This window comes from Ictalurus furcatus, chromosome 7, assembly GCF_023375685.1.
Source record: "Ictalurus furcatus strain D&B chromosome 7, Billie_1.0, whole genome shotgun sequence".
NCBI lineage: Eukaryota > Metazoa > Chordata > Actinopteri > Siluriformes > Ictaluridae > Ictalurus > Ictalurus furcatus.
In genome coordinates, this window is record NC_071261.1 from 4044938 (window position 1) to 4066022 (window position 21085).

Below are 21085 nucleotides of genomic sequence, written 5' to 3' on the forward strand. Positions count from 1 at the left end.
CCAGAATATGTATGTGTGTATATCTACTTTAGAGATCAGTCCTCAGTGTCTTCTAAAAACAGGCAGATTTTAATCACAGGTCTGTCCAGTAATCCTGTTTTAGTTTTGAGTTGTGCAGTTCGTATTAGTCCTCTACTGTCAGGATATGTTTGAGTTATTTTGTCAAGTAGCCAAGAACTTTGTGGAGTTGCTGGATCCATGATGATCATAATATCACCAACAACAAAATTTCTGTGTGGTTTCGTCCACTTCTGATATTCCTGGGGCAGTGGAAGGAATTCTCTGACCCACCTTTTCCAAAAAGATCAGACAAGTATTGGACTTGTCGCTCTTTACGTGTTTATGTACAGATCACTGTCTTTAAAAAGCCTTGGTGGAAGAGGTGGTTTTGATCTCAGCTGTAAAATGTGATTGGGCGTAAGAGCTTCCAAGTTGTTTAAATCATCAGAAGGTTTGTGATGGAGAGGTCATTAAGAATAGCTTCAATTTCACAAAGGATGGTGTGAAAATTCTCATCATCCAACGATTGTTGTTGGAGAGTGGAGTACAGGACCTTCTTTACCAGATGAATGAACCGCTCCCACACGCCACTGTCATGGGATGCAGCAGGGGGATTAAAGTCCATTTGAGTCCCTCAGATAGAAACATGTACGCAGGATTTAGTCATGATCCAGTGTGTTCAAAGCTGTCTGGAGCTCTCTTTCTGCTCCAATGAAATTTGTGCCATTATCAAACTTTAATGCATGAGTCTCAGCCATTTTTTATTCTCCCATCTTGCCCTGTAGACGTTGACGGACAACGCATTCTGAAAATTTATTTCTACAGGCAGAGTTTCAATTTATAACTCATTACCTTTTTTGAAGTGTTGACATGTGGTTTCCTCCAGCATGACCTAGTTTTTATGAACATGTGGCTCATAGGAAACGCAGCGCAGCGCGCGTTAGAACATGTGAGCAAGGTGGACGAGCGTGGACGAGCAAGGTGCGCAAGCACCTGCTTTTCCTTTGGTGACATTCGTGACATTTGGACACGTGCATTTGTTATGTTTGTTATGTCTCCTCCCTGTTCTGTCATTGGCTATTGTTTCACGTGTGTCTGAATTGCCCTCAGCCGTCAGCCATTACGAGGCTGAGTATGTTTGTGTATATATACCGCGCGCCTCCCAGCACACAGCGTGGAATGTTAGATTAGATTAGATTAGATTAGATTAGATTAGATTAGATTAGGATAGGATAGGATAGGATAGATAGATAGTCATAGTTCATGTCAGGTTTCATGTTTAGATTCGTTTGTTTAGTTAACGCTGGTTTCTCCGCTCCCAGTTCATAGTCATAGTTTATGTTTCATGTTTTGTATCTCGACCTGTTTTCTGTGACCACGACATAGTTTCCTGCCTTGCCCCGTGTAGGCCTGTTTGCCGATCGCCTGACCTCTTGCATGTTTTGGATCACGTTTTGGGTTTACCTGCCTGTGTTTCTCATTATATAAAACTGTTCCTACTGCACTTGCATCCGTCCCTATCTCCCTTACGTCACGAGACGTGACATTAAACATGAGACAGTAATGAGCAGCATAGTGACCTGAGTGAAAATAGCTTTTTCTAAACACCATTCATTACTGAAACAGGTCGATATATTGCATTTCTTATAGCTGAAGTGAAACTAAATATAGATTTTTTTGCAGTATATGACATTGTTCTCATTTGTCTTCTTAAAGAAAAGAAACAAGTCAGCGTTACATCATATTCTCTGTTCCTCTTCCCTTTTTAGTGCTTATTTCACTTATCCGAGTCGGACAAGCTCAAGGTGATTTATACATATTTTATTGCCCATGTTGTGTACATGTTGGATTTGTATTAAGGTGGAGAAGATTGTTTGTACATTGTCATGCAGAATTTAAGTTGTTTACATTGACAGTGTGTGTTTGCTTTTTGACTTTTTCACCAGTTCTGTCTGTGGAGCCGAATTCACCTCAAATATTCAGAGGAGAGACGGTTACACTCACATGTAGGATTTCAGGATGGAGTGGACCGTACTACTGGAACAAAGATGGTGGTTATAGTCACAGATCTGCTGAAAATTACTACACTATAAAAGTAGACCAGAGTCACAGATACAGATGTTACGGGTCTATTTATGGATGGTCAACGCCATGGAGCAAGGAAGTGACTCTCTCAGTGATAGGTACATGTCTGATCTTACACTCCTGTAACATGCACTGATACACATAATCATTACAAAACACACTGATTAAATATCAGATGGTCAGAGAAGGGTGTGTTTGACGGATTTGATGTATTTGTTGTAACTGTACAGAGAGACCAAAAGCCGTTCTGACTCTGCAGCCTGATGGACAGATATTCAGTGGACAGGAAGTCACTTTCACATGTGAAATACGAGGACATGCAGACACTGAGTGGATGTACAACTGGAATAAAGATGGTGTCCAAATATTCTCCTACACTGAGAGCAGGAAATATTCATTCACTGCTGTAGAGTCTCTCAGCGCTAAATACACCTGCAGCGGACGGAGAAGAAGCGACTCTCAGACCTCAGAGACCAGCAACACTGTTACACTCACTGTGTCAGGTGTGTGTGTGTGTGTGTGTGTGTGTGTGTGTGTGTGTGTGTTAATCTCTTCCTCACACCAATATTTATTAACTTCAGCTTCACATCACTACATGCAGTGTGGATTAAAGTCACAAGATTTATTTAAAATGTCACAGATCCGAAAAAAAACAATGTTTAGTTACTTATCCTGTGTCTAGTAATGATTAATGGTGTAGTTGTACATTCACTGTGTTCAACATTCATAATAGTGAACACACTGAGGAAGATGAATTCATTAAGAGTGTGTATTTATGCACCACTCATAAAGTGCATTTCGAAAAAAAAATGAAAACCTTTTAAACTTCAGTGTGTTTGTTCAGTTATGAAAAAATGTATTCAATTAATTCCATGTACAGTATATATAAAGTATAATGATATTGTCACAGCTCAGTCAGATCAGAACTTAATTTCCCAAGATGCAACACTCACTTCTCATGCACGCATGCGCTCACCATCCCCGGAGTTCTGATCAGACACACCTGGCACCAATCACACACACACACACACACACCGCTAGTACTTAGGGATGTCATTCACCTAGAGTCAATGTGAAGTATACGGTCAGTCAATTCGTTTCTCTGCGTTACCAAGCCGATCTAGTTAGTTAGTCTTCTCGTTATCCTCGACCCCTGTTTCCGGTTTCGACTACGCTCTCTGCCTGACCCCGTTTGTGTTGTTCGTCCGATCGCTTGACCATTGCCTGTCTTACGACTACGTTTGTTGAACTTCCCGATACCACGCTCTACACCTGCCGCCCGCTCCTGCTTCCGTGCCGACTCGAGGTTCCTGACAGATATTATAAGACCATGTTGTCCATGTGATAGTCACACAACTGTAACCGTTTAACAAATGCTGAATATAAATGCATTATTATACACAAATCATCTGATTAAGATGATAAAACTCTTGTTGATGTTGTAAAGAGGAAAACTTTAATATCATCCTCATTTCATATCAACAGAAAAACCCAAACCGACTGTGAGAGTGAATCCTCAGAGCTCCGTCTACACTGGAGACAGAGTTACTCTGAACTGTAATCTGCTGTCTAATGGATGGACTTTTCTCTGGTACAAAGATCGAGTCCAAGTAGCTGGAGACACCAACACACCCCATGATACAGTCTCTAATGCAGGAGAAACAGTGTATCAGTGTAAAGCACGCAGAGGAAACTACGACTCAGAGCTCAGTGATACAGTTACAGTTACAGTTAGAGGTACGTCATGCTTTCTACTCTCTCACTGCATGTTTTAAGTTATTTCTTATTATATTTTAGATATTTATAAAGCCTGTCATTCATGAACAGTAGAGCAAAAGTTAAAGTTCCGCTGAGTGTGTGTTCATCAGGAAGAGAATCTCTGTTATAAGAGATCCAGACTATCAGATATCAGTGTTATGTAGGGATAATAAATCTCATGGTAGTAGAAAGATGGAAATCATAATTACACAGCACTCATGTTAATCAGACTCATGATGGTGTTTATAACTGTAACTGAAACACAGACATTAGTGCTGAAACACTCACTACAGAATATTAAATTATGATCAATATAGAAAGAATGTACAGTGTGTGTCTGATACGAGAGGCCTTAAAGCTACACTGTAAATAAATCACCTGCTTCGTCTCTATAAGTGCTGACTAATCACTTTGGAAATCATACATAAGAGACCTGGAACCAGATCACATCAGGATCTCGAGTAATTGTAGGATTTTTTTTCTTTTGCTTCACTCTGCTTCCTTACCAATGACCAAAACATGGAATTATACAGAATAAAATGTGATGTCAAATAAATGGATTAAATGAATCACCTTTCATTTTATTAAACAGATCTGAATAATACTTTACTATAAATACATCTATCACAATACCAAATGATTAGAATCAGGATCTGTTGATGACGCTGGACTTTTTGGTGCAAGTGGTTATAACTTGTCCAAAACATTTACATGTGTAATGTTACATTCTTCTCCAAAATCTTCTAAACACTCTACACTCATGAAAACCAATCAAAAGTATACTAATTATTTCAGGAAATATTTTACTATCTTTGTACAGCGCTCCCAAAACCTGTGGTGTCCATAAATCCTGATGTACAGGTGTACAGAGGAGAGACTGTCACTCTCAGATGTGACCTACAGGATGAAGAGGACTCTGACTGGATCTACAGCTGGAATAAAGATGGTTCTGGTGTCAGTAGTGAACAGGAGTACAGAATCAGTAGTGCTGAAACATCTCATGCAGGTAAATACACCTGTAGAGGAAGAGAGAGAGGAGGCTCACACTCCTCACACACCAGTGATGCTGTTACACTGACTGTATCAGGTGAGTGTGTGAGTTTGTTTTATCTTATCATTAATTATATATAACAAGATTACCACTCTATGATTTTATTTCTTTTTACATTCGTTGTCCATCAGATGCAGCAGAGGCAGTAGTGAGTGTGTCTCCACTGCGCTGGCTGACTGAAGGAGACTCAGTGACTCTAAGCTGTGAGGTTAAACACTCCTCTACAGGCTGGACATTCAGCTGGTACACAGAGGTTTCCTCCAGAGACAGTCAGGGTTCCCTCAGGTACAGTACAGTGCTCCTCTCAGACAGCAGCAGAGGATCTGGAGGCTCCTACACTCTCAGTCCTGTTACTGTGAAGCACACAGGAGTTTTATATGTGCAGAGCAGAGAGAGGAGAACCAGTCTTTCACACACGGGACAGTAACCTACAGCCACTGTGCATCACTGGTGAGGAAATAAATCAACAATAGAGTTGAGTTGGAGTGTAGCAAATGTACATTTATTAATATTAAGTGTTGTATCTGTGCTAATGTGTTGTGTAATAACTGTTTATTTAAACTCCTTAGTGAGGAATGTGTAAAGCAGCTGAATAAGCACCTGATAGTAGATTTTTATTCGGATATCATTGTCTAATCAGAGCAAGTATTAGTCCTGTGGTAATTTTAATGTTACACATGTTTACTAAACTGTACATTGAAATTAACATCATAATAAAATCAAAATACATGTTCATTTTCAGAATAAGATCTGAATTATAATGTGTGTGTTTCAGGTGAATCTCCTCCAGTGTCTCTGATCATCAATCCCAGCAGAACTCAACACTTTACTGCTGACTCTCTCTCACTGAGCTGTGAGGACCAGAGTGACTCTACTGGATGGACAGTGAGAGGATACACACACAGTGAGACAGTGTCTGATTGTTCATCAGGTTCAGGATCTACATGTAACATCAGCTCCCTCTCTACATCACACACTGGAGTTTACTGGTGTCAGTCTGAATCTGGAGGACGAAGTAATCCTGTCAACATCACAGTGCACCGTGAGTCTTCAATGTTCTCACCAGTAATAGATGTACAATATACAGGAATAAAGATAACACTTTTATAATCTACTGAATTGTTGAAAATAAATTATAATATTGTTATAAAGAAACTGAGTGCAGTTTCTAGGGTGACACAGATTTGATGTTTTTATTCAGTCGATTCTAACAAAAGACCAACAGATAGCGCTGTGTTCAGGGCTGCAGAGATCTGAGACACAGAGGTTTATACACACATCTGCACACAAAGATCAGACTCTGAGAAGAAAAAAGAGGAAAAAAGAATACAGAGAGATGAGACTTTTTGGATGTCAATATAACCTTTATCACTAACCTAAAGAACAAGGTAGACAGAGTTGAGCAAGACATACACACACACACACACACAAAGCAGGCGAGAGAGAGAGAGAGAGAAGAGGCATAAAGACATTAGACTTACATAAATAAAACTATTATCCCCATATAGAAGTTGGACTGCAGAGGGTAAACCCTAAAAAAGCTCCTCTCAATGTTTTAACAATAAGAATATAAACAGAAATAAGAATAACTCATGAAGACTAGTTTAGTTTCAGGATGTTAAGAATATTACAGTGAAAGCTGCTTTCACATCTGAATGTTACTGATAAAACTGGCATTTAAGCACATTTTCTCTTTCACACATGAAGACTCTGTGAGCGCTGCACTGTGTACACTCTCTCTGATATCTACCACTGATTTACTGTAGCTCTCTGTGTTAAAATCATTACTGTATTTTACACACTTTCTGATTTCAGTGTCTTCTTTCTCTTTCCTACAGATGGTCATGTGATCCTGGACAGTCCTGTCCATCCAGTGACTGAGGGACATCCTCTGACTTTACATTGTTTATCTCGCAACTCAAATACCTCAGCTTCTGGTGTTGATTTCTATAAAGATGGTTCAGTCCTGCAGAAGAAGACTACAGGAGAGATGACCATCAGTACTGTCTCAAAGTCAGATGAAGGTTTCTACCACTGTAAACACCCAGAGAGAGGAGAGTCACCGAAAAGCTGGGTTTCAGTCAGAGGTGAGAAACCTTGAGAGAATTCCTTTTTATTTGATTCTCTTTTTATTAACAAAGTTCATATGCACAGTGTTTTCAGTCAGCTTTCAAAGTATTTGATTCCCTTTGTAACAATAACATTTAATGCTATTAATGTCTGAATCTGGAGGATGCAGTAATCCTGTCAACGTCACAGTGCACCATGAGTCTTCAATGTTCTCATCAGTAATAGATGTACAATATACAGGAATAAAGATAACACTTTTATAATCTACTGAATTGGTGAAAATAAATTATAATATTGTTATAAAGAAACTGAGTGCAGTGTCTAGGGTGACACAGATTTGATGTTTATATTCAGTCGATTCTAACAAAAGACCAACAGATAGCGCTGTGTTCAGGGCTGCAGAGATCTGAGACACATAGGTTTATACACACATCTGTACACAAAGATCAGACTCAGAATAAAAAAGAGGGAAAAAGAATACAGAAAGATGAGACTTTTTGGATGTCAGTATCACCTTTATCACTAGCATAAAAGCAAATATAACTGCCCTAATGTTCAATTAAATGTATGTGGTTAAAGAAACATTAAGTTACAGACAACTTTTCAGACTCATATCTTCACATGAAACTTAAATGTATGATCTGTAAATGTATGCTTTATATATGATTAATTATAATTTATTATGATGATGATTATATAATTATTTTATTATCCATGGTATTTTTCCCTCCAGTTCTATCAGATGGAAAAGCTCCACTGTCAGTACTGAAGCTCCTCAGCAGTGCAGTAGCGGCCTCTCTGTATGTGCTGGTGACCGTCATTCTGGCAGTGAAATGTTACAGAGCTCGATGTAAGACCTCACATTGTTCTTCATTAGCCATAAAATTAAACCCTAACATTTAATAAGAGGCTAATTTGAAGTGTTCATGAGTGTGTATTTTACAGCTGACCCTGATGAGGACAACAGACCATACAGAGTGATAGAAGCTGAAGCGTCTGTCTGAGTCTCAGGTGTTTACATTATTTTATCATCTAGCGTTTATATAACAGCAGCTCCCCGTGCAACAGAGAACACTGCATTTAGCCCATGGAGCTGTAACGTGATGAACGAACGACTCTGACCCGAAGACTCGAGAGCTGAAATAATCATTTCTATTTCCTGGGAACAGACGTGAGAAATGTGACGTGACAAAAGAAAGAACGACTCGGATCGGGAGGTGAGGTGAACTAACAGACTGTATAGCCTGAAGACCTAATGCTAAGCTATTAATTAATCATTTCTGTTTCTCATAATTTGGCCTTGGCTGCAATAGCCTATATTTTATTTTTTATTCCAAATGTGATCGTTTGCGTAAGTACTAGATGTGTTGGTGAATTTAACATGTAACATTTTAATTATATTCTGCTGAAATGAAAGAAATGACTTGAAAAAAGATTTGTTCATTTTGCTGAACGAGATTCAAAGATCCGAGTCAGTAAAATGGTCCGAACTTCCCATCACTACTGCTCACTGCAGAGCCAAATAGCTGGAGCTGGACGTCTAGCTCCACCTCTCTTGATCTAGTCTAGTAATCTATGGGTCTAGTCTAGTTTCACCTCTATGGATGTAGTCTAGTTCCACCTCTATGGCTCATTTCGCCACCTACTGGCTGTTAACGTCAATGCAAGCCCTTCATTAGATCAAACTTACCTAAAGGGGAAAAAATGTTGATTGTTAATGCACGAAGGTTAGGTCAAAGTAACCATGAGACTTGCATGGAACTGGAGATGCTGGCATAGCTAATATTGCCTTACCTTTCTTTAACATTTTTCATGATTTCATGATTTTTCTGCACTGTTTCTGTGACAAACTGCATGACTAGACTACCTTCCATTTTCCCCACTGTATTAAGGCTATGTAAGCTATTTGTGAATTTTCTCAGTCATATGTGATTCATTAATGTAATAAAGTATGCTCCTAATATGCTCTTTGCTTTTAAACATGGGAACTGAGTTACCCTTGCAGGTGTGATAAAAATAAATAAATCAAATGATCACCTATCTGCTTGTCTTATCTCTTTTGTTGCTTTTAAATGTACACTTAGGGTCTCCACCTCATGAAAGAAAAATGAATGCATGTACAACGAGAGTATCATTGTGAATATAATTTAGATGGAAATATGTGAATATAATTTTGGATGGACTCAGTCCACATGTGATTGTCTTCATCAAATGGTAATAAGCAACTTGTCTTGTAGTCTGAACCCAGCCACGTGTCACACTAAAGAACAAAACAAGAGGACACGTGTGGTCTGAGACTGGTAGCAAGGCAACCAACTCCATGAACATTTGGTAGTAGACTGGGAGTGTTACTTAATTAACCATTTATTAGTCACATACTCCACTGCCCTCAAGTGTTGCTGAATTTATTTTATTTCTATTCACCTTCATTAACAAAATGTACATCTAACATAAAAATCAGTCTTCACTCTAGGAAAAAAAAAATATAATAAGATAAAAGATACAAAATAAAATTTTAGTATATTAGGTTTCAAGAACACTTTTTTTTCCCACAAAACTTTAATGGGTTAAAAAAAAAAAAAAACATTTTACAAAACTTAAAACTACACGTAAAAACAATATTTTCACAGATCTACCCCACTAATTAGCTTGTTAGCGGTGAGGGTTGTGCAGGCAAGACACATGAATATTTCTTTTATCGTATATTTCCTGCATGAAAAACTCCATGTCCTCTAATCTCTCGAAGGTGAAAAGGAAGGGAGCCCAGATTTTCTCTTCGTCCATTTCACTTTCATAAAAAATAGTGTTGATAAACAGGTCCTGCATTGTGATGGCCAACAAGGCATCATCCTCGTTCATCCTCATGATCCGTGGTAAGTGAACTTTCCCAGCAAAGTGGGGTCTGTTCTCCTCCACCCACTCACAGGCAAGCAGAGTCTGTTTCATCACCGCCGAGTCCTTTGTACAAAAAGATAAGACATTTCAATAAACATGTAATTAGTCAAGTGCTGCACAAACACTTTTATGAAACAAGAAAGGTAATTACCTAAACAAACAATAGTCAAACAATACATAAACATTTCCTGTATATACATGGATTCTCTGTGATGGGGTGACCTCCATGAGGTCTGACACAGATGGGGTGACCTCCATGATGTTTAGCTCCAGTAAGATTGTTTGTTTGGTGACTGACTGTTGGACTTGACTTTGAAGAAAAAGTGACAAAACAGTAAAAAAAATTCCAGTGTGCATTATTTTTTATTTATTACAAATGACCTGCATACTGGGAATGCACATAATGGACATCTTCATCCAAACTATAGTTATGAGTATCATACCTTGCCAGAGGAAATGCCTGTAGTGACTGATGGCACCACCACCTCCTGATTACAGGCATGTCAGACTGATAAACGATGACAATTGAAAATCTTAATCATAAAATTTTAGTTGTGTTTACGGTCCTTTTTGCTGAAAAAAATAACCATAAATTGATAAAAAACTCACAGCTGAAAAATCAAAGGGCTTTGCGAGGGTCACATACAGGGCATACTGAAATACAAAATCAAAACTCTGATGTTATATTAACAAATGCAGTGTTTAGCACACACAGAGGCAATGGTATAGCAATTATATGACCACTTACCATCAACATGAATATCCCACAGTCAGTCCTTCCAAGCTGAAGTGGTGTCCCTGTTAATGAAGAGTGGAATAATGCCAGATACTGTACATACAGTCTATAGTGTACTGTGAATGTAGTATATGATGACACTCCACTGCTGATAATAATGGTTTACATGCAAAGAAGTTAAAAGCTGTACCTCACAGTCTCTCAGTAAGGACATAGTCCAATGGCCAGGTGAAATTTGATTTGCCAAGTTTCTATAATAAAACATTAATACTTTAATTATTATACAACAGTATATCTTCTGGAGCAGTCCCATGTAAGCAGAATACAAAGTTGATCATGTTGTATTATAAAATTCTCAGTCTCAATATTGGATTCTGATTGGTTGGAAGGTGGTGCGATTAAAACTATCGCACAGGTAGTTCCAGAGAGCTTCATAGACAGACAGTGACAGTGTCTTCCCAAAATCAATGACATCTTTATATACATGTGCGTGTGTGTGTGTGTGTGTGTGTGTGTGTGTGTGTGTGTGTGTGTGTTAATCTCTTCCTCACACCAATATTTATTAACTTCAGCATCACATCACTACATGCAGTGTGGATTAAAGTCACAAGATTTATTTAAAATGTCACAGATCCGAAAAAAAAACAACGTTTAGTTACTTATCCTGTGTCTAGTAATGATTAATGATGTAGTTGTACATTCACTGCGTCCAGCATTCATAATAGTGAACATACATTGATGAAGATGAATTCATTACAACTTCAGTGTGTTTGTTCGATTATGAAAAAATGTATTCAATTAATTCCATGTACAGTATATATAAAGTATAATGATATTGTCACAGCTCAGTCAGATCAGAACTTAATTTCCCAAGATGCAACACTCACTTCTCATGCACGCATGCGCTCACCATCCCCGGAGTTCTGATCAGACACACCTGGCACCAATCACACACACACACACACCGCTAGTACTTAGGGATGTCATTCACCTAGAGTCAATGTGAAGTATACGGTCAGTCAATTCGTTTCTCTGCGTTACCAAGCCGATCTAGTTAGTTAGTCTTCTCTTATCCTCGACCCCTGTTTCCGGTTTCGACTACGCTCTCTGCCTGACCCCGTTTGTGTTGTTCGTCCGATCGCTTGACCATTGCCTGTCTTACGACTACGTTTGTTGAACTTCCCGATCCCACGCTCTACACCTGCCGCCCGCTCCTGCTTCCGTGCCGACTCGAGGTTCCTGACAGATATTATAAGACCATGTTGTCCATGTAATAAAGTCACACAACTGTAATTGTTTAACAAATGCTGAACATAAATACATTATTAGACACAAATCATCTGATTAAGATGATAAAACTCTTGTTGATGTTGTAAAGAGGAAAACTTTAATATCGTCATCATTTCATATCAACAGAAAAACCCAAACCGACTGTGAGAGTGAATCCTCAGAGCTCCGTCTACACTGGAGACAGAGTTACTCTGAACTGTAATCTGCTGTCTAATGGATGGACTTTTCTCTGGTACAAAGATCGAGTCCAAGTAGCTGAAGACACCAACACACTCCATGATACAGTCTCTAATGCAGGAGAAACAGTGTATCAGTGTAAAGCACGCAGAGGAAACTACGACTCAGAGCTCAGTGATCCAGTTACAGTTACAGTTAGAGGTACGTCATGCTTTCTACTCTCTCACTGCATGTTTTAAGTTATTTCTTATTATATTTTAGATATTTATAAAGCCTGTCATTCATGAACAGTAGAGCAAAAGTTAAAGTTCCGCTGAGTGTGTGTTCATCAGGAAGAGAATCTCTGTTATAAGAGATCCAGACTATCAGATATCAGTGTTATGTAGGGATAATAAATCTCATGGTAGTAGAAAGATGGAAATCATAATTACACAGCACTCATGTTAATCAGACTCATGATGGTGTTTATAACTGTAACTGAAACACAGACATTAGTGCTGAAACACTCACTACAGAATATTAAATTATGATCAATATAGAAAGAATGTACAGTGTGTGTCTGATACCAGAGGCCTTAAAGCTACACTGTAAATAAATCACTTGCTTGTCTATAAGTGCTGACTAATCACTTTGGAAATCATACATAAGAGACCTGGAGCCAGATCACATCAGGATCTCGAGTAATTGTAGGATTTTTTTTCTTTTGCTCCACTCTACTTCCTTACCAATGACCAAAACATGGAATTATACAGAATAAAATGTGATGTCAAATAAATGGATTAAAAAAACAACAATTATTCATATGAAAAATCTCAAACTCCTGTTCATTTTATTAAACAAATCTGAATAATACTTTACTATAAATACATCTAACACAATACCAAATGATTAGAATCAGGATCTGTTGAAGACGCTGGACTTTTTGGTGCAAGTGGTTTTAACTTGTCCAAAATATTTTTCAGAGTTACATGTGTAATGTTACATTCTTTTCCAAAATCTCCTAAACGCTATACACTCATGAAAACCAATCAATCAAAAGCATACTAACTATTTCAGGAAATATTTTACTATCTTTGTACAGCGCTCCCAAAACCTGTGGTGTCCATAAATCCTGATGTACAGCTGTACAGAGGAGAGACTGTCACTCTCAGATGTGACCTACAGGATGAAGAGGACTCTGACTGGATCTACAGCTGGAATAAAGATGGTTCTGGTGTTAGTAGTGAACAGGAGTACAGAATCAGTAATGCTGAAACATCTCATGCAGGTAAATACACCTGTAGAGGAAGAGAGAGAGGAGGCTCACACTCCTCACACACCAGTGATGCTGTTACACTGACTGTATCAGGTGAGTGTGATCATCTCCTCAGTACTCATTAACCTCAGGTTCACCTCAGCACCCAGTACTGGTGTAGATTAGAGCTGCACAGGTTTATCTAATAATAAATAATACTAATGGCAAAATACAGTATCTCACAAAAGTGAGTACACCCCTCACATTTTTGTAAGTATTTGATTATATCTTTTCATGTGCCAACACTGAAGAAATGACACTTTGCTACAATGTAAAGTAGTAAGTGTACAGCTTGTGTAACAGTGTAAATTTGCTGTTCCCTCAAAATAACTCAACACACAACCATTAATGTCTAAACCGCTGGCAACAAAAGTGACTACACCCCTAAGTGAAAATGTCCAAATTGGGCCCAATTAGCCATTTTCCTTCCCCAGTGTCATGTGACTTGTTAGTGTTACAAGGTCTCAGGTGTGAATGGGGAGCAGGTGTGTTAAATTTGGTGTCATCGCTCTCACACTCCCTCATACTGGTCACTGGAAGTTCAACATGGCACCTCATGGCAAAGAACTCTCTGAGGATCTGAAAAAAGAACTGTTGCTCTACATAAAGATGGCCTAGGCTATAAGAAGATTGCCAAGACCCTGACACTGAGCTGCAGCACGGTGGCCAAGACTATACTACGGTTTAACAGGACAGGTTCCACTCAGAACAGGCCTCACCATGGTCGACCAAAGAAGTTGAGTGCACGTGCTCAGCGTCATATCCAGAGGTTGTTTTTGGGAAATAGACGTATGAGCGCTGCCAGCATTGCTGCAGAGGTTGAAGGGGTCAAGCCTGTCAGTGCTCAGACCATACGCCGCACACTGCATCAAATTGGTCTGCATGGCTGTCGTCCCAGAAGGAAGCCTCTTCTAAAGATGATGCACAAGAAAGCCCACAAACAGTTTGCTGAAGACAAGCAGACTAAGGACATGGATTACTGGAACCATTTCCTGTGGTCTGATGAGACCAAGATAAACTTATTTAGTTCAGATGGTGTCAAGCGTGTGTGGCGGCAACCAGGTGAGGAGTACAAAGACAAGTGTGTCTCACCTACAGTCAAGCATGGTGGTGGGAGTGTCATGGTCTGGGGCTGCATGAGTGCTGCCGGCACTGGGGAGCTACAGTTCACTGAGGGAACCATGAATGCCAACATGTACTGTGACATACTGAAGCAGAGCATGATCAGTATGCAGTATTCCAGCATGATAACGACCCCAAACACACCTCCAAGACGGCCACTGCCGTGCTAAAGAAACTGAGGGTGAAGGTGATGGACTGGCCAAGCATGTCTCCAGACCTAAACCCTATTGAGCATCTGTGGGGCATCCTCAAACGGAAGGTGGAGGAGCACAAGGTCTCTAACATCCACCAGCTCTGTGATGTCATCATGGAGGAGTTGAAGAGGACTCCAGTGGCAACCTGTGAAGCTCTGGTGAACTCCATGCCCAAGACGGTTAAGACAGTGCTGGACAACACAAAATATTGACACTTTGGGCCCAATTTGTATATAATACACGTATATAATACGTATAAACTGCATCATCACTAATCACTTAGGTATATAGCAGTTAGAAGTAGAACTGTATATTATTGAAGTGTGTTTGTATCTGGGATGTTAAAATTGTTTCTGTAGAGATTCCTATATCTGTGGTGACCATAAAGCCTGATAAACATGTGTTCAAAGGAGAGACTGTGACTACTGCTACTACTACTAATAATAATAATAAGCGGAAGAAGGAGAACACAAATACATTCCATTTCTGTAGCATGTAGCACCTATCACTCAAACTGACTGTAAAAAAAAAACAGTAGGAAAATGACTAGCAGGAAGAAAAAAAAAAAGGAAAACTGTTGGTACAAAGCATGTGTTTTGAGTTCATGGACGTGCAGTTAAAGGCCTGGTGGTGGATTATGGCATTGAATATACTGCCCATTCTTGTCAGTCTGCTCGTTAGGAGCCGCTAGTAGATCAGTACTGGTGGATCTAAGACTCCAGGGTATAGAGTGCTACAGCGAGGCCATGTACTGTGTGAGAATTAAGAGTTTGTTTGATTCTCTGTGAGATGGGTAACCAGTGTTCATGATAGAGTACACATTTAATGTGTGGTTGGTATGAGTAAAGACTATAGCAAACATATTATCAAACATGTTGAAGTTGATTAAGAGTTATACCAGAAATGAGAATGAAGAGGAGATCTTCAAAAATCTAACTGTGAAACTCATGCAGCAAAAATTCCACATCTTTCAAACTAAGTAAGGGTCATGCAGAGCTGATAAAGAGATTGTTGTGAGTGACCTAATACAGAGTTCAAATGAAACTGTGTTTTCAAAAATGATAAATATTTTTTTACATTTGTAGAAGGTTTAACGTTAATGCCATCAATATCTACTGAATATCTGGAATTTTAAAACAAATGAGTTTTGGGTGCAAATAAAATGTCTCTTTTATCAGAGTTCAATTTAAGAACGTTGGAGTCCATCCATTATGCTAGATCATGAATGTATACAGTTAATGATGTGGAAGACATAGCTCATGATGAGATAAATCAGTGTTATCTGCTTAACAGTGGAAACTCATGTTTTTGATTGATCTGAGCAAGTGGATGCATATACTGTACCTGTAGTTAAAAGGAGAGGGCCGAGGATTGATCATTGAGGGATACCTTGTGTGTCAGGGACAGGACAAAAAAGGAAACATGAACCAAGCTAGAAATACTGATGGAGCAAAGGCACCAGCATCAGCAGAAAGGAGTAGATTATGAGTGACTCCTTGAAGAGCAGTCTCAGTAGAGAATGTTGATCTGATTAGAAAGGCTCAGAGAGATTGCTGGTAAACACTCTTTAAAACAGTTTGGACAGAAATGGAGAATTAGAAATTGGGCTATTATTAGTGACAGCAGGTTTTTTATCATTTGTGTCTTTTTCTTTCCTCCGTCTCAGGTTCAACATACAATACTGTTATAGTATTTGTGTCTGTGGGACTGAGTTTGGCCTTTCTGTTCATCATCCTTTTACTGATCCTGCATTGGTGGCACAAATCCAACAAAGGTCTGATAACTAGTTTTCACTAAATTGCTTATAATATAATCAGTACTTCTACAAAGCATGGTGTACAAAACATGAAATAGTATAAGCTACATGAACATGGAAATAACAAACATGTTAACAAAATGGTATATGACTGGTATTTACAGTGTTTAGTTATGTTTAGAAGAACGGGCCAAAATCACACCCGAATACTTTGGCCGATTAATTTCTTCATACAGGAAGCAGCTTGAAGCTGTCATTACAAACAAAGGCTTCTCCACTAAGTATTAAATACATTACAGTTAGCGTGTTCAATACTATTTTCCCGTGTTATTCCACTTTATTACACACAACTTCATTTATGGACTTTAATGTTGTGAATTCTTTATATTTCTGGATTTCTTGAGTTAATACTTATGTCTGTTGAAAATTTAATGTGAATAGCCTCATTGGAAATATATTTACTGAACAAAAATGTTGACACGTTCAATACTTATTTCCCCCACTGTATCTAATACTTTTTTAATAATTACTCTCATTACACATGATTTAACACACAACTACTGTACATAGCTTCTATTAAATAAGAAATAGTTACAAGGTAATAAAAAATATGAATAGAATACTAATTATTACACATTGTACTTGCAATTACATAATTTGGTCCTCGTTTATTAATCATTATCAACTTGTGTCTAAATGCTTTCATAGGCCAAACTAAACAAAAAATAATTCTCACTAGATTTACACAAGTTTTAGTATCACTGATTTTCTTCATACTCATGTATGTTGATAAATTCCAATCAGCTGTGAATTGCATCAAGTGCATTTATGACACAGCAGATTTACATTTAGTGACAACCACAATGTGTTGCAATATGGGGCACCATTATTCTTCTCCTAATTGGTTCACATTAGTGATTCTCCTTATAAGTGAATTAGCCCACACTCAAGAGCTCTTATAGGATACGCTATTGTTTTCCAAACTAACTGGATATTCATGAATAACACATTATGTATGTAAACGCTCCTGTGAATGATTTACAAATAAATGTGTTCATATCCAGCTTGATAAATGAGACAAATTGTTGCTTACACATTTAATAGCTTGTAATTGCTCTTTATTTACTGGTACATTTTAGCTATACACTAACGTATAAGCGCTCTCTAAAATAAAGTTTGTATGGTTTATAAATTGAGCAAATGAAGAATTTCTGTCTTCTCATACAGGAAAGCACAGAGACATACAGCAGAACAGCAATCAGACACCAGGCCAGAACCCGAGTCAGTCAGGAGCTGAGGATTCTCAGTCAGGACACGCTCCACTTCAGACCGGTCAGACAATGTGTCACATAATGAATGCTTTCCTTATGTATACAGTAATTCAATATAAGATTGTGTTCTTACTAACAAACTAATTTAACAATGTTAATTTCAGTGGAATTGTTTTCAAAATTGTCTGAAAATTTCTCCTGTTTATTCTTTATTTGCACTCTTTTCTGTAGATGTGCACATTTATGCCACTGTGGAGAACGCAAGTAAAAGTGAGAGATTTCTTTATTTCATGTCAAATATTTCCACTTACACTAGAAGGAATAAATCTCAGATTTACACCATACAGTAAATACATCTCCTGTAGTGACTATCACATTGCACTGTGATTAGGTGACTCTGCAGCTGAACTCAGTGGGGCCGTTTATGCACAGGTCATGAAGAAAAAGGAGTCATACAAGAATAAAGGTGGAGTATTTTTATACTGCAACTTCACATTTTATATATAAAAAATATTTACAGTCTACAGTACATTCAATCATCTACTATACTAAAAATCTGCATGCACCTCCCATTTTAGGTGTCAGTTCCACTATAAACCTCAGAAAGAAAGAAACTACTAAAACCTGTTTATTATATAATATATTCTACATAATACCACATGTGTAAGGGATAATCCATGGCTAGGTGTACATTACACGATTTTAATACACTACGTGGAGGCAAAGAACCACTCGATGTGCGGTTATACCATGTTCACTTGCCAGTACTGACAAGATAAATCTAACATTGATGTTTGCAGCATAGTATTTGACTGAAAAGATTAGAAATAACGGTTATTTTATTTCCCTAAAGAGGCCACATTAGGGAATACCGTTGCCATTAAGGTGTACTTGGTCTGCGACAATGTTTCAGTAGGTGGTATGTGTCAACATAACATCCACATGAAAGCTAGGACCCAAGGTTTCTCAGCAGAACATTGCCCAGAGCATCACACTGCCTCCACTGGCTTGTGCTCTTCCCATAGTGCATCCTGGTGCCATCTCCTCCGCAGATAAGCGATGCACACGCACCTGGTCGTCCACATGATGTAAAAGAAAAAGTGCTTCATCACACCAGGCCACCTTCTTCCATGACACTCTGACTGGTCTGCTGTTATACAGCCCTATACACAGCAATCTGCGATGCACTGTGTTTTCTGACACCTTTCTAACATAGCCAGCATTAACATTTACAGCAGTAGTTTGTGCTACAGTAGCTCCTCTGTGGGATTAGAATAGGCAGGCTGGCCTTTGCTCCCCTCATGCATCAATGAGCCTTGGGCGCCCATGATGCTGTCGCCGGTTCACTGGTTGTCCTTCCTTAGACCACTTTTGGTAGATGCTAACCACTGCATTATGGAGATGCTCTGATCCAGTCGTCTAGCTATAACAATTTGGCCCTTGTCAAAGTCGCCTCCAGCACATCAACTTCAAGGACTGATTGTTCACTTCCTGACTAATATATCCCACCCCTGACAGGTGCCATTGTATGTTCAGATCAGATTAAAATGTTATCTGTGTTTGTTTTGTTCTGTTCACTGTCACTGCAGATGATGATTCTGGACTCAGTGATGTGATTTACACTGAGCTTGAACTCAAGCCACAGAAAAAAGCAAAGAAAAATCAAGGTAAAGCTATCTGTACATATTTATATAAATTTGCATGTACATTACTTTTTATTGTTTTCTGATTTATTAACCAATTCCTTTAGTTCATGTCTATTTAACAGTTGAGATGGCATTAATGACATTAATTCAGCGTTTCTTGTTTACATCTAGTGAAGGTCAGTGTAGAGTATGAAACTGTTTATTCACAGCTGAAGCAGAGCACATAGGTAAGACAAAATCTGTTCTATTTACAAATCTCAAATTGAGATAGAAATACTTGGAGAGATCTTAGAATTGTATAGAAAACCTAGTTCAAGTTTTGTGCCTTGCTCAGTAGGAGTTCAGTCGGAGTTATAAACAGTTATAAATATAAATAGTGTAATATAAATGCTACAGCCTCAGTTAGATTGCTAACAACTTTCTAAATTACTACACCTAAAGCAATTCTAAAAGCAAATAATGTCAAAAAGCAGCTCCAGCGTCCTCTCTTCCTGTTGCTGCAAGCCTTACCAGCTGCTGGGTATCATGATGTAATCACAGCGGAAGTGAGTCAACTGTAGAAATGCTCTATAGCTCTTAGCAGTAGAAAATAGAGATGTGCATTCTGGTTCCTCTCACGGCTCAAACACTCAGTAAACAAAGTGAGAGAGTCCTCTAGAACTTTCATTTCCTGGGGTTGATCTTTACTTTTAAAGAAAACTTCTAAACAAATTTAGGAAAACAAATAAACCTCAGTCTATAGAAAAAAAATAAACAACCCTATGGCAACCAGATCCCACAGCTGAACGTATAATGCATATTATGACAAATAAATCAGCTGCCTTCACAGTTTTTCACAGTAGAAACTGGATTTAATACACTTTTTATTTGTACTATATGTATATATCTCCCACCACTACCTGGCCCTATAATTTTACATTCACAAAGACTAGTTTTTGCTGATGTATCATTAGCTACTGTGGAATACAGTGTATGGATTAAACAAGCCCGTGTCTCTTGTTCAAGACGACATCAATCAATCATCAATTGTTGACTCTACTGCCAATCCAATTTTTTTGGAAAATACCCTAGTAACATTTCTGTTAATAAAAGATAAAGTGGTTTAAAATCACATCTTTGATGCATTTTCATGAAATTTCCTCCTCGTATAGTACACTGACACTCCTATAGTGTCAGTGCAGTTAAGAGAAATTCTACTATAAGAAGTGCAAATATTGCAGTGTAATAACATACATGACAGTTTCTCCTTAAATAAGCAATCACTATTTACTGCTTTATATTTAATAATTACTGTATATACTGAAATATAAATTTGCATTGCCTTTTAAATGTTCCTTAATGATTTGCTGTTGGCTTAAAACACCAAAGTTTAATAATTTCAGGAACTAAAATCTAAAACAGCTGTAAATGTTCATTTACAGGTGCTGGAGGAGTGAATACACAACTGAACAGATGAGAGAGAGAGAGAGAGAGAGAGAGAGAGAGAGAGAGAGAGAGAGAGAGAGGTTCATCATGGGGGGGGGGTTAAGAACGTGTGTATGGACAGCATTAAAAAGTAGTTACAGGGTGTATTTTATTGATTACTTGTGCCACTATTAAGACTGGTTGTAAAGCAAAAGGATTTAGTAGTAATAGTAAGAGTAATAAGTCAATGTGACTGAACTTTTATTCTTGAAAATGTTTTTTCACTCATGTGAGGGGCTTCATCATGTCATCTGTGTGCAGTTCACACCTACAGAA

General features: G+C 38.3%; 1 protein-coding gene across 1 annotated transcript; it reads left to right on the top strand.

The window, feature by feature from the left end:
- Positions 1-907: 907 nt before the first annotated feature.
- On the top strand, positions 908-20807 carry LOC128610647 (carcinoembryonic antigen-related cell adhesion molecule 5-like). The gene is made up of 13 exons (XM_053630067.1): positions 908-981; positions 1717-1805; positions 1947-2183; positions 2316-2588; positions 12012-12263; positions 13144-13410; positions 16339-16446; positions 17656-17760; positions 17931-17969; positions 18091-18165; positions 19289-19366; positions 19517-19572; positions 20767-20807. The coding sequence occupies exons 1-12, from the start codon at positions 908-910 to the stop codon at positions 19570-19572; spliced, it is 1653 nt and encodes a 550-aa protein (XP_053486042.1). The 3' UTR covers positions 20767-20807.
- Positions 20808-21085: the final 278 nt, after the last annotated feature.

Bases quoted from the DNA above. Each gene is read 5' to 3' on its own strand.
- LOC128610647 (XM_053630067.1), top strand. From the start codon at position 908: ATGTGGCTCATAGGAAACGCAGCGCAGCGCGCGTTAGAACATGTGAGC. The intron at 2,184-2,315 runs GTACATGTCTGA...GTAACTGTACAG, and splicing joins AGTGACTCTCTCAGTGATAG to AGAGACCAAAAGCCGTTCTG. The intron at 18,166-19,288 runs GTGGAGTATTTT...CTGTCACTGCAG, and splicing joins GGAGTCATACAAGAATAAAG to ATGATGATTCTGGACTCAGT.